The following is a 13195-nucleotide window of genomic DNA, read 5'->3' as shown; positions in this document are numbered from 1 at the left end:
AAAAAATGCCACTGACATCACCAAACCTGAGAGGTTTATGGTTAACACCTCATGGTTAACTCTTAACACAATAGGGTCAGGAGTTGCAGACATTTCTGTCACTCTAATCAATCTAATAAAATGTTAATGAACATAACCAGAAAGATTTTAAGCTTTTTATTGACTCACTGTAAAACTTCTTTTTTTTGGATGAGACAGAAAAAAACCTTAACATTGTGAACATTGACTTTGCATATTTTAAAGGAACTACAAACCAAAGCAAACATCCAACATACTGGTTTTTGGTAAATAAAATTTAAACATTACATATTTACAAATCTACAACCATTCATTTAAAAAGTGCTGCTTGCAGACTAACAAAGTACCATTTTTAAATCCCAGTGAGATAATATCCAGAAATACCCCTCTCTATTATTACTATTTGCATCTCCCATTTGTTACACTAAGATTTTACATGCAGGAATTTTCTCTTTCTTGGGATACAAATCATTTAGTTTGCCTGTGGAAGTCAAATTCATCAGGCTGTAACTGTACCAACAGCAAGCCTTCTCAAATGGGACACAGCAGTGTCAGAGAAACAGCACAATTTCTATTCACATTTCAGTATTTAATCTCCAATAATTATTCCAGTGGAACCATAAGTAAAGCAAAATATATATTGCACTGCAAATGTAAAACCCTGGTTTCAGGTTTTGGACATAAGCCTTATTTAGTACACAAAAGGAGAAAATTCATTTCATACAAAATTTTAAATTGAAAATATGTCTCAAATATTTAATTTATTCATCTTTGTGGTATTGGAAAATATAATCAAATTGCTTTTCTAATAAAGGAAAGTGAGATTTGAAAACTGTTTCAACACTGAATTGTATGATGCTCTAAAAATTATCGACCTCAGGATATGTTTGAACATTGTTATGTGAATAAGGAAAATTTCCCACTTACAGTATGTTGTTATTCTGACTCTATTTTTATATATTTCTACAGTGGACTGACTTGCAACAGACTTTGTAAAACAATTCGTTAAGTATAATGATTTCACTTGATGAGCTACTACATGATAGCATAATTTAAAAGCACACCCAAATTAACACTGGCAGTGCTTCAGGGGAGCCACGCCGGGGCTGCAGAACACAGGGGCTGCGCGGACAGCCCTGCTCCCAGGGCAGCACTCCCTCCCTGACAGTGCTGGGGGATGTTGCAAAGAAGTAAAACTGGTTGGGTTTGGAAGTCTGAAGGCAGTTGGAAGTCCTTACAAGGAGGCTGGGAGTAGGATGGAGGAAGGGCCACGTGTGACAGGGTTGCCCCCCCACCTGCGCCGTGTCCTGGGCATGGGGACCGGGCTCGGCTCTTCGGCCACCCCGCAATGGGAGTGGGAAGCTGGGTCATAGCTCAGCCCCTCTAACCCCACGGCAGCTCTGGAAAAAGCACTTGCTCTCTCTCCTTTCATGGCTTGAAGGTCCTATAGAACAGTGGCTGCCCCAGTGGCAAATGGGAAACAGAACTGCAGGGAGCTGGGAACACGACCTTCCCCACGGCACACCCAGCTATGAGCTTAAGTACAGCAACTACTGGAGGCAAGATTTCCATGGTAATGCAGCATTCCTACTGTACAGAGCAGCCATGCACACGAAGGGGTACTTACAGGGAATGTGTTCAAAAATAGCCTGTTTGTTTCACAATAGTTCAGAGGAATGAAGAGGGTATCTCTACCTTGTACCTGGGTGAAAAAAGGAGCTTCATTTCATGCACAAGGATACTGTACAAGTGTGGCAGTACAAAAGAGCATCACACATTGTTAAAATAAATTAAACGTGAAAGATGGTGTAAGTGTAGCATTGCTAGCTCCACCTCAGGTGGGGGGATACGTTCAAAAAGGTCAGCTACATAATTAGCAGCACGTTAGAGAAGAGGCATTACCCGATGGAAGCTGTCTCCAAGACTACGTCCTGCAATTATCATCAGCACATACCTGTAGCTCTACAGGTTTTAAACCCTTTCTTCTTAGGGCAGCTTCTTCTTACAACTTTACAGAGGTCTGGGAGGAGGTTGCAGAGCTTCATAGCAGCATTATTTTTCATTTAAGCCTCTAAGGCTCGCTCTATTTCACTTAATAAAGTAAATGTGAGCTTTAAAGTTTATCACCTTTCTGCCTAAGTATTGCTGTTTATTACAGTTGCAAACTAAAGATGTTTTTAAAAACACCTACTGGTAGGCAGACTGCAATATAAGATCTAATGTAACAGTTGAATATTTGGAAGTATTATAACACCAACAACTAAAATTAGGAGTGGAAAATCATTAAGATTACTTAAAATAAAGCTATTTGTTAAAGCATGATTTAAATTTGTTTAGGGCGTTTTATACAGTTCAATGTCTGTTTTCCCACCTCCATGCAAGACTTCTGATATTTTCCCTGCAGTCTGCCTTCTGGTGAGGAGTTACTATGTGACTGAGAGCACAGAACATTTTTTTAAATGTCTAGAACAAGAAAACATGAGGCAAAAGCCATGACTCCACACAAGGACTGATATAGTAGTTTTCTCCAGAGAAAACAAAAAGTTGTTTTGCCTGTGAAATAAGAGACAGAACATTCCAAGTATGTTTAAGTAAGCACAATATGCCCCAGTAAGTTACATTCCCTATAATTCCCTGTAGCAAGTTTGCTGGATGTACTTGAGTTAGCAGCTTTGGATGGGCATTGTGTGGTGCTGTACTGAGTGCTTCAAACACAACCTCTGAGACTCGGAGCGCTGCGTGCTCATGGAGAACTCACTGCAGGCTGGCATTTGCTCCGGGTCACATCTGGAATGAGGCCACACCAACAAATGCCAACAGCTGACAAGGGCTGATTCCATAACAAAATCCATAGGACTCTTCAATGTGGTTTCCCTTTCCTAGGGAGTGGGGAGGGAAGGGAACACGAGAGGAAGAGGAGACTTCTACAGAAGTGTTTCACAGAGACATCAGTGTATTTGTTAAGAGTTTTTCAAAATTTACCATACCTTCCTTCTAATTGCTGTGGTAACACATTTTCCAAGTGTTCATGAGAGAAATCCTGGATCTCCAGTACTGTCTAGGTGAAGGTTAACATTTTCTATTCTGCTTTAAAAACAAATCACTCTTCAAAAAGTAACTGGACAAGTTACTATAAATAGCAGTGTACTGCAAAAAAAATAAGCACTGTATTGCTTCTGCAGCAAGTCCATTTAAAATTCACTCCAGTAATTTAAAAAAATTAAAAAAATATCAACTTACTATAAACAATTTAAAATATGTATAATACAACTTTGTATGCTCTTCATAACATCATGAATATTCTATGTAAACAATAGATTCTGAAGAACTTCCTTCGCTCACATTAGTTTCAGTGCATTGTTTCTGTCCACCTGTTACTTAATTTTTTATTTTATTTTTAAAGGGAGCCGTAATATGTTGTCCCAAGTCAGAGAACTGATTTTGTTTAGAACCTGCCTCTCCACACACTGATTTGCAGAAAGAACAAGGGACAGGGAAATATTGTTTGGCCCATTTTGCTCTCTGTCCATCTCCACAACCGCAGCCAGGCCGAATTTCCCGAGGCCTCCTGCCACAGTCCTTCGCACGCACATTCCTGAACACTGAAGACTGAGATGTTCCTTGTGACTGAAGTGGTTATTTTACACAGGGATACGTCAGAGATATCACCTCTTTAGCCAGGTACATTTAAAGATATGGTTCTCCAAAAATCTTTCTGCATTCCATCACTCCAGTGCTGGGTGGTCTGTCGCAGTTATGAGTGTTCTTCACTTGATTAGCGGTGAGACGGTCATAGGCCATTTTGTACTCTCTGTCAAAAGCATCTGCAGCAAGGGAAAAACAACTTTAGACAGCAAGCTCAAAAACACCACCCAAATGCCACAGCAGCTGCATTTATCAGCACAAAATAGCTGTACAGTCCTTTTTATTTGGCACTTACCAGAGAGTGGCACACATCTAATCTACAGATTATTTTTTTCTGGAAGCTGAACAACTAAGTTTGCATAAATTCATCATCTCATTCGAATAGTTGGCAGAACTCACCAATATCAATGTTATCTCTTCCCAGGGCAACAAGTGAAAGAAACAGTATTTCTCTGTAAAGGCTCCTGAAATGGTAAAAACCCCAATTAATATACTGCACTGATACAGCACAAAACAGTCTCTATTAAAAACAGATTGAAGCATTTAAAGACAACTTATTAAAAAGCAGGCATTTTAAACATAACTCCTGATTGTGCCTCCAAAATACTGTCATTTCTGAGCTCTGGAGAATGCCCTGGATTCCTCACACATGGACATCACCCATGGTAGGTCCTCTGGAAGTTACACCAAGTGCATGCAGAGAGAAACACACACTTAAACACTCAACCAAATTCCACAAAATTTAACCTGGCAAGGAATTTGCTTTTCTGCATTTTCACATTAGCTTGAAAAAGCAGGCAGACAAGCAAATAAACACCTTGTCAATGCTCCAGCTGTTGACAAGCCTGTTGTATATCCTAGTATGAATCAGTAAATCCAAGCAAGAAATGAAAATTCACAGGAACAATGTTCACCAATTCCACTGCTAATGGAAAAATACCCCTGCCTAAATATGAGACATAACCTCTCTTAGCTCCTTCTCTGTACACCCTAGAAGTAAGTGTAGGGTTTTTATTTTAAAACACTTAAAACATTCAATAACAAAATACAGACACATATATACACAATCCCTAGTTCCCATTGTTCAGAGGTAAGAAAAAGAGGTGGCTGTAAAGGGGAGGGGGGAGAAGTAAAAAGTAAAAAATCGAAAAGCTAAGTTTGTGAAAGTTACCATTAAAAAATTTACCAGAGTGATAAATTTTGAAAACACTGGTGAAAAACAGTGGGTTTTTTTCTTTAAAAAACACACTAGAAAAATATAATTCACATTAATAAGCTGATTATTGCCCAACTCTGCTCCAGCTAGGCACGTTGGTGGTCTTACCTCTGTCTTTTAATATGTGGCCACTTGTTGAGCCTCTCCAGTATCTGACTCATTGGTCCATACACATCATTCATCTTAATGCTTTTCACCATACTCCTCAAGAGCTCCTGGTTAAAGGAGTCATCATCTTTCTGCAATAACTGGACCATTGGGTACTTCTGGGCTGAAAAACATTGGAAAAGCTGTAAGAATAAACAGATTCTTTGTGTAACAAGTGCAGAGCTGTTAAAAAAAGGCTACAGAATCTGTGAAAATATTGACATGTATGCAGTGAATAAAACATCAAGTCAAAAATGATCAATGTAGAACACAAAAAGCACATAAGAAAACTCAATAGATGCAATGGGCCATGAGCTATTTTCAGGTGTGATCCAATACCAGCAACAAAACTCTGAGTAAGCAAATTCTAAAAATAAGAACATGAGCTAAATGGATGATCAGCATCAATGAAATGTATTCCCTCTCATTCCTCCCATCCCAGTGAAGAAAAAGCCACTGGCAATACCAGTCAATGACTTGAAACAGAAATGCTGGAAAACTAAAACTTGTTCAAGCAATTTACTGCTAAGCACAGAACCAGGCTCCCTCCCAAAACAAGTCACCCAAAACTGAGAATAGCAACACCAAGCTTAACACTCACTCTCAAACAAAAGAGTGCGATTTTGACCTGCAAGACAAAAAGCAGTATGATCAAAAATCAGTATTGTAGCTCGTGTGAACTATCCACAAAGACATCTTTTCTCAACACACATGCTTCAGTTGCTCAAAATGAAAAATTGTTCTTAAAAAATACCACCAAAATTCACATGAAACAAAACTTACTCTGAGCATTCCACAGAATATACAGAGGCTGCCTCGGATCCTGATGCAATTTCATATTGTCCCATAGCATCTGAATAAGAACATATTTACTGTCCTCTGACATACAGTTCCGTGGAATCTGAACAGGAGAATGCACAAAGGCATTTGATTACAAGGTCATGACAAAGGAGTTCTGTATTTAACATTTATCTTCACATCTCTAGGTCTCATGGTAAAAAGCTTTGCTATTAAAACTACATACAGAAAGCTAAATCTGAATGAGATCATCAGCGACATGGCAAATTAGTGTTTTGTCTATTTTCTACAGTCCTAAAATCTAAACTACCTCCTTCTACTGCTTAGCTGCTCAAATAACAAAACTGACTAGCAACTCATCCTCCTTGAAACCGAGGATCACAAATTGCAGTGGGATGAGTAAGAGCTAAACACTGGCCCCCCTCAAGGACTGCTGAGCACATGTTCCAGAGTTTTGAATATCTTCCCTCAGCTGACACATTCTTTACCAATTCAGGACTGGGTTCAGCATAGTGCAAGACATTTCCAAGAGTTACTGAATCATGTAATGATTTCCTATAGGGGAAAGCAGCCGTTTCTCACATGTCAGTGTTTCCTATCAGATCCCATACCTTGGAGTTCTTATTGCAGTGCTCAGAGGAAAGTATTAATCCTGGTAAGTTGCTGGGCAAGTCCAAGCGCCTGAAATACCACACCAAATTCCAGAACACGATGGGGTGATGATCTACAAAGTCTGCCACTGTTATTGCATGATCCCCTTCATTTTCAAGTAAGCTTTCAAGCTCTTTCCACACCACGAGAGGACTCAGGTAAGGAACTGTTATAGGATCAGGACTGGGCAAGCGCCATTCCAGGCCCAAGGAATCCTGCAGGGACAGAGAAAAAATGCCATTAATTGTAACTAATGTAATGAGTGTAACTGTTTTTACAAGGTCTTATAAATGCTTTTGCTCCCTATGACACACACCAACATCTAAAAGCTAGAACTAGCATTAGTTTAAATAATACAACCTAGCATTTACTGTAATTTAGGAAGGTTAATGCTGTTACACGTATCTCTAATCTATGGCAAACACGAAAAAATGACTTTTAAGGTAGAAAAACTACACACTGTTGGTCCTTGCAAAGTAGCAGGCAGGCTACCAGTAGGAATGATATGGCTGATCTTCTGGTTTTCCTTCTCATCTTCTTCCAAAGGACCAAAAGTACTGATGCTCCTTGCTACAGGGTGACTTGTACATTCTGACCCAGAGGCATTTTGTCTTCTTCCTGAGGGGATCTGGATACTTCTGGCATAAACATTGTCATGTTGCTTAGATTTGCTAGAGGAGAGGAAAAAAAAGAAGAAAAAATAATCTTTTTGTTTTACTCTGAGTCCTCCAACATGTACACAGAGACAGAAATAAACTGGAAATAATGGACCTGACAGCTTGAATTCTGCCTTGTCAGTCACCACACTCATTCATGCTACACTGCAAGTTTTATTCCCCCTTGCACTGATGATGAACACCAACATCCTCAAAAGAGTTCATAAAACTTGCAGAATTACAAATACCAACATGAATTTTTGTATTAGGATGAAACGGTGCATATCAGGCAGAGAAAGCATGATCTGGCCAGCTGTGAGATAAGGGAGAAGCAGCACAGAGATCCTCTCTCAAATCAATCTCTCCTCTTCAAAGAACAGAAATTTATTTCAGTTGACTAAAATACATGCATATGCACAGAGAAGCTGAGGAATTTCTAGGCAGGAAATGCATGTTTACCTATTTGAATTGATATCCTCTTGGACAGACATCAGGGATGTAGTGAGGCCAACAGTGGCTGTGTTGTTACAGGACTTCCCACTCTGATTGGAGAAAAGGGATGGGAACTGCATATTTTCTGTAGAAGGGCTGGACTTCAGAAAATACCTGCAGGGAAAGCAAAAGCTTAACAACAACTAAAAAAGCCCCCCAAAAAAACCTGAATCCCAAACAAAAAGCACTTCCCAATACGAGTTAAAATTGAGGAAAATTCAAATATTGTTATTACCGTCCAGGCCGCCGAAGATCTCGGATTTCTATGCTTAAAAAAGGCAGAAATAAATTGCCACAGAAGGGACACGTGGTATTGAGATTTGAATCATCTGCTGTCCAGCCTGCCATGATTTCTTCATCGTGAACCAAACAGTCACAAGTCCGACACCGAGAACAGCTCGAGATGAGGACCTGCACAGGGCAGGAACAGAACCCGCTAGAACAAGTTCCCAAAGCTACTTTTGTGTCACAAGGCACTCTGAACTACAGCCAAAATCTTTGCCCTTTGATGAATATTCCTCCCACTTGCATACAAGTTCATCTTATTGCTGCTCAGATTACAATCAACCAGCTGTTTAATAATATTTCTATTAACAATAACATGTTATCTGTAATCTGCAAGCATAAAATTAAAGGAATATTTATGCAGCTACATAAATTATGTTTACAATTTAAACACACTTTTGTAGTGACTGTCAATATTATAGAAATGGGGAAAAAAAAGATGCAAATGAACAGTCATCAACCTAAATCCAGTGGAGATGGCAGGGGGGAGCAAAGAAGATAATGAAGAGCCACCCAAACCAGCCTAAGAGTGAAAAGAAAAGTGATCTTACTAGAAGTTACACCAAGAAATAGGCACTTCTCTCTTCTGTATTTTTAAACATCCAGTGCTACTTCAGACTTGGTATTTTCACTTCGAACAAATTTATCTCCACAAGGGATTTAGATGCCTGAATTCAATTGCATCCAAAAGCAAACTCTTGAGAACTGAAGCTTAAAGTACCAAAAGATGGGACTGAAATAAAGACCTTTCTAGAGCAGGATTTGAAATTAGATCTACTTTGTGACAGAAATATCCATCTGTCTGTCAGTGTTTTAGTTTGAATCTTTGAACTTCACCAGAAATACAGACAATACTCATATTTAAAGACACATGCTCCAAGTCCATCAATTAAATCAGTAAATCATCCTGTACCTCCATGGCGTAGTTCTGGAACACGCTGGTACTGCTGGTGCTGCAGGAAGACACCAGCTCTGATTTGTCAGGTAAAGGGAACTTGGAAAGAGAACCTGTTAAAGAAAAAACCCAAAGTACAAGTTATTCAGAAGATGCATTTTTAGCACCCTGTTTTTCTGCTCAAACAATACTGCAGTTATAATAAAATGTGTGATGGAAGATGCAACAAATGATACACATGGGTACAGAACTGTGGGGTGTGAGGCTGCCATCTGCCCAGCACCAACCAAGGCAAAAATAAAAGCTACCAACAAACTATTTCCATATGTTCACTTTTCTTTGTTAACAACAGTTGGTAGCTTGGAAACAAATTTTAAGTAAATCATAGCCACACCTTCTGTGTGGACAAAAACTAGAGAAGGACTAGAAGTGCTGTCTGTACCCCAAATGACATCAAAAAATGATACAACAGTCATGATCAATTATCCGTCACAGATTAGAAAAAATATCTACAGTCTGTCTGATAATCAGCTTCAACAGTGGCTTCTAGAAAATTGTAACAGATTTTTAAAATGTATTTTTACTACTTTTAGAAAACAGAACCAGACCAATAAAGTTACCATTACAATGTTTTTATGGGTGTTTGCTGGAGCTGTACAACTTACACAATTAAGGTGTTTACATGAACACTCAAGGACTCAAAGGGTTTCCCACTTGGGTAAGAGTTTTCAGGTAGTAAAAGAAAAATTTACTTCTTCCACAAAAAGGACTAATGACTAGGATGATCCTAAACTGAGAACTATGAAAGAACAACTTTTAAAACTGGAATGTTTTTGTTCAGATTGATGAATGCCATGCAAAAGCTGTCTCTTACCACACTGGTCAAACTGCTTAGCTGAGCTATCATGGGAAGCTGAACTTTCCAGGCTTGTCTTGCTGATGCTAATTCCCTTAATTTCTGATGTGGTGTTCTCCTGAGGAGATGCACTTTCAAAATCATTGCAGACATCTTCATCAGTGAGAGAAGTAGATTCTGAGTCCAGAGCTCCAAGGGATGAAACACTTGCTCGGTCTGAATTTTGATCCTGAGAAAAGAAGTTCCAGAGAGAAAATGAAAGGAAAGCAAAAATATTTCCCAAAAAAAAGGGGCAGACTTCTTTGTCTCAGTAAATTGTAAATTCCAGGCATGATCCTCCCTCCTTGAAGGATCACAGACCTGTGTTCAGAAATGATGCAAGACAAGGCAAGTCCCACTCTAGGTTAAATAGCTACACCAGGATTCTTTTTCAAAGATACTCCTTACAAAAATAATTAAGTGAAATCATAACATTTTTAATCCTGTAACTTTTTTACCCCATTGCTACAAGAATTATCAGCAGTTGGAGGAATACATTAGGATGGACAAGGCATTCCCAAAGACTCTCCATTCCCAAAGACTGGGAACAAAAGTAGTTTTGGTTTGAATTGGTAGCAGCAAATAACATTTTAACAAATGACCTCAGATCAAAACTAGCTTTAAATTATTTTGGCAACCAATACAACCAGATTTCCCCTTACTCATAAAAACAATAAAGATTTCAAACCAGTATTTGTTTATTTGTTTCTTCTTTAGGTTAAAAAGGGATGCCAGAGCAGTCTTTGTTCTGTCAACACACTTATATTCTATCATTAAATATATTCAGAACCCAAGCTAGACTAAAATTTTATTCAGGATATTAAAATTAGGGTTCTGGTATATCAAACATCATTAAAACAACTTAATGTACACAGTCTACAATGACATATGTAGACTCAGGGATTCATCACATGTGAGTCAGTAATTAAACCTTTACAAAGTTTTTTCCTTAATTTATAAGTACTTGATAAAAACTTACCTTTGCAGATGCAGCATACATTGCAAATTTGGAGTACCACTTGCTTGCTTTCTCTGCAACCCCTTTTCCAGCAGAGAACATGCTGCTTTTCAGAACATCAAACTTGGGAGTCAGCAGTGTGTCCAAGTTGAACGATGGTGATGACACAAGTGTCAATGCACTGGCTGTGTCCTGCTCCTTGGCTGGGCTGTTTGGGGAATAAGCTGGGGAAGACCAAAGCCTGTCCCTTGGCCTTTCTTCATGTTTTGCGTGGTAACTCTTGGATTTGGTAAGACTGGGTGGCCTTGGGGAGTTTGGGGGAAGGCTGGACCTCCTACAAGGCTGGATAATGGTTGGGCTCCTTTTGTTTGCATTTCTGTCATCAAAGGGTTTTTGCAGCTCAATGCTTGGGGCACGACTGGACAAAGGGCTGCTCATGTTGTTCATGTACATGACTATTTCTTCAGCTAAATCTCTTCTTGCAGATGGAGTAGAGATACTTCTGTCATCATCATCCTCCTCCTCCTCTTTCTGCTGCTCTGTCTCAGCAACCAGCAGAGACAATGGATCAAATCCAGTTTCCACATCTGTTTTTTCAACTGGCTTTACTGGAAAGCTGCTCTTTCTTTGCAATTTTTTAGATTTTTCACTGGAAGTTTTCACTGCTGTAGGTGTTTCAGGCTCTCCATCCAGGTCTTCCAGATCAAAGATAACAGGAGACTCGGTTTTATCTGTAAAACTACAATCAAAGGCTGCATCTTCATCACTGGATTCTTTCTCCAGGCTCTCTCTCTTAGACTCTAAAGAAGAAGATCTGATATTAAGAGTTTTTGGCCTTATGCTTTTCTGTAATGCACTAGATAGAATTTTGGCATCAGCTCCCAGTTTTTCAACGATTTCTCCAGGGTTTGCTTCCTGATTGATTCTGTTTATCATGAGTCCCACTAAGCCATCTCCACTCAGGTTCCGGTTCCTGCTTTCCCACGGCATCTCCCTTAAGTCAGCTTCCACTGCACTTTTATGTCTCTTTCTCAAGGATTTACTTTTTATAACTTCTGCTTCATTGGCATCCTCAAAAGATGATGTAAACAGCAATCCTACAGAACTCTCTGAAAAACAAATGGGACAAGGTGCTTTATTTGTTGCTGTACAAGAAAACTGAATGAAGTACAGAAGAATGCAAATTTGTCTCATCTTTCCAACATTTTACAACACAGAGATGGAATTCACTGTGTTGTGCTAGAGGCTGAAATACTGAGCTGACCATGGTCATAACTTTTAGGAAGGGACAGACAATAAAACACTTAAAAGGGAATAAAATCATACAACCTAAAGAGCATTTTGAGAGACATCATCAAGTCTCAGTTGTATTTACTTCCCTCTTTTGGGGACATTACTACAAGGTTTGAAAGTTAAGGATAGCACAGGTATCAAGGAAATTGCAAAAAAAAAGCATCACCTTCTAACTTAATGATTTAGAAACAGAGCCAACAAAAGGAATTATTGTCAGAGAAATCTCCATTGTTTTGCCAGAGCATAAAGATGCAGACTTTAAAGTACATTACAGTATTTCAAGCATAGCTGACAGTATTATAATAACCAGAACTGACATTACTAAAGACTCATGAAAATGTCTGAAAGTGTCTTTTTAATTTTACTGCACAGAAACCCCTTGTCCATCCTGAAGGAATTAATTACTTAATTACAAAACCCAAGATTTTGATGTTTTGTAAGCAGATGTTAACTACAGCAAAAAAACCAGAACAAACAAGGAAAAAATCCAGAAATGCAGAATATTCCCATGAATTTTCCTGACACAGCATATGCTGACTCCATCCTTAACTCCCTCCCCCACTTTTCATCAGCCACTGCTACTACAGCAATAAAATACTGCAAGTTTAGTAGACAATAGAACTTAGGAGCACTACTCAGAACTCATTAGTAACAAATTGGACAACATGTGCATTTTCCCTGCACTCACCCCTGCTCCCCTCTGCCACGGTGCTGTCAATGGTGCCGTTGAGCCGCACGATGCTGGAAGTGGCTTTGTCACTGCTGGAGTTCTGGTAATTCAGTTTGGGCAGGCAGTCCCCACTCCCTTTTGTGCTCTCCACTTCAGACACTGCAGACAGAAAAGGATAGAGTTTTACAGAATCCAAGGAACACTCCTTAAATCTCAAGTCCCCATTACCTACTGGACACCTCACACAGGATTGAGTGGCACCTTGCTGCACCCATGAGGCACAGGCTGATCTCTGCCTGGGCAGAGGTTTGCACTACGGAAATTCAACTCCCAGCATTACTTCTGGAAAGCTCCAAAAGCTGGAAGTTCCATAAGCTTCACTACACAAAGCCCAAAAACCATTCCAAAATGTCTTGTGGTTGTAAAGATTAAGACCACCCTTGCTCACTTGCATAGAAGAGGTGTAAGAGTATTTTTCTCCTGCCTTTGCAAGAGCTCACTTTCAACACAGATCTCATTTCCTCCAGGACTACACAGGAGAAATGAAGTAAATGTGAATATTTATATTCAACTCTT

At 39.3% G+C, this 13195-nt stretch overlaps 1 protein-coding gene across 5 annotated transcripts in view; it reads right to left on the bottom strand.

Moving 5' to 3' along the window:
• Positions 1 to 141: 141 nt before the first annotated feature.
• The window catches only part of DENND4A (DENN domain containing 4A), a 48628-nt gene continuing 35574 nt past the window's right edge, over positions 142 to 13195 (bottom strand). For 4 of the 5 annotated variants that reach the window (XM_041468737.1, XM_041468736.1, XM_041468738.1 and 1 more), the window contains 12 exons: positions 12638 to 12778; positions 10678 to 11765; positions 9678 to 9888; positions 8822 to 8916; positions 7859 to 8034; positions 7591 to 7737; positions 6936 to 7146; positions 6436 to 6690; positions 5810 to 5927; positions 4988 to 5150; positions 4063 to 4127; positions 142 to 3842 (listed from right to left, as the gene is read on the bottom strand). In XM_041468737.1, the coding sequence (XP_041324671.1) occupies positions 3706 to 3842; positions 4063 to 4127; positions 4988 to 5150; positions 5810 to 5927; positions 6436 to 6690; positions 6936 to 7146; positions 7591 to 7737; positions 7859 to 8034; positions 8822 to 8916; positions 9678 to 9888; positions 10678 to 11765; positions 12638 to 12778 (2807 nt within the window). In that variant the 3' untranslated portion in view covers positions 142 to 3705. The other variant, XM_041468740.1, reaches the window with a different exon arrangement.

This window comes from Pyrgilauda ruficollis, unplaced genomic scaffold, assembly GCF_017590135.1.
Source record: "Pyrgilauda ruficollis isolate IOZ18807 unplaced genomic scaffold, ASM1759013v1 scaffold23, whole genome shotgun sequence".
Classification (NCBI taxonomy): Eukaryota; Metazoa; Chordata; class Aves; order Passeriformes; family Passeridae; genus Pyrgilauda; species Pyrgilauda ruficollis.
This window is presented reverse-complemented; position numbering and strand designations above follow the sequence as displayed.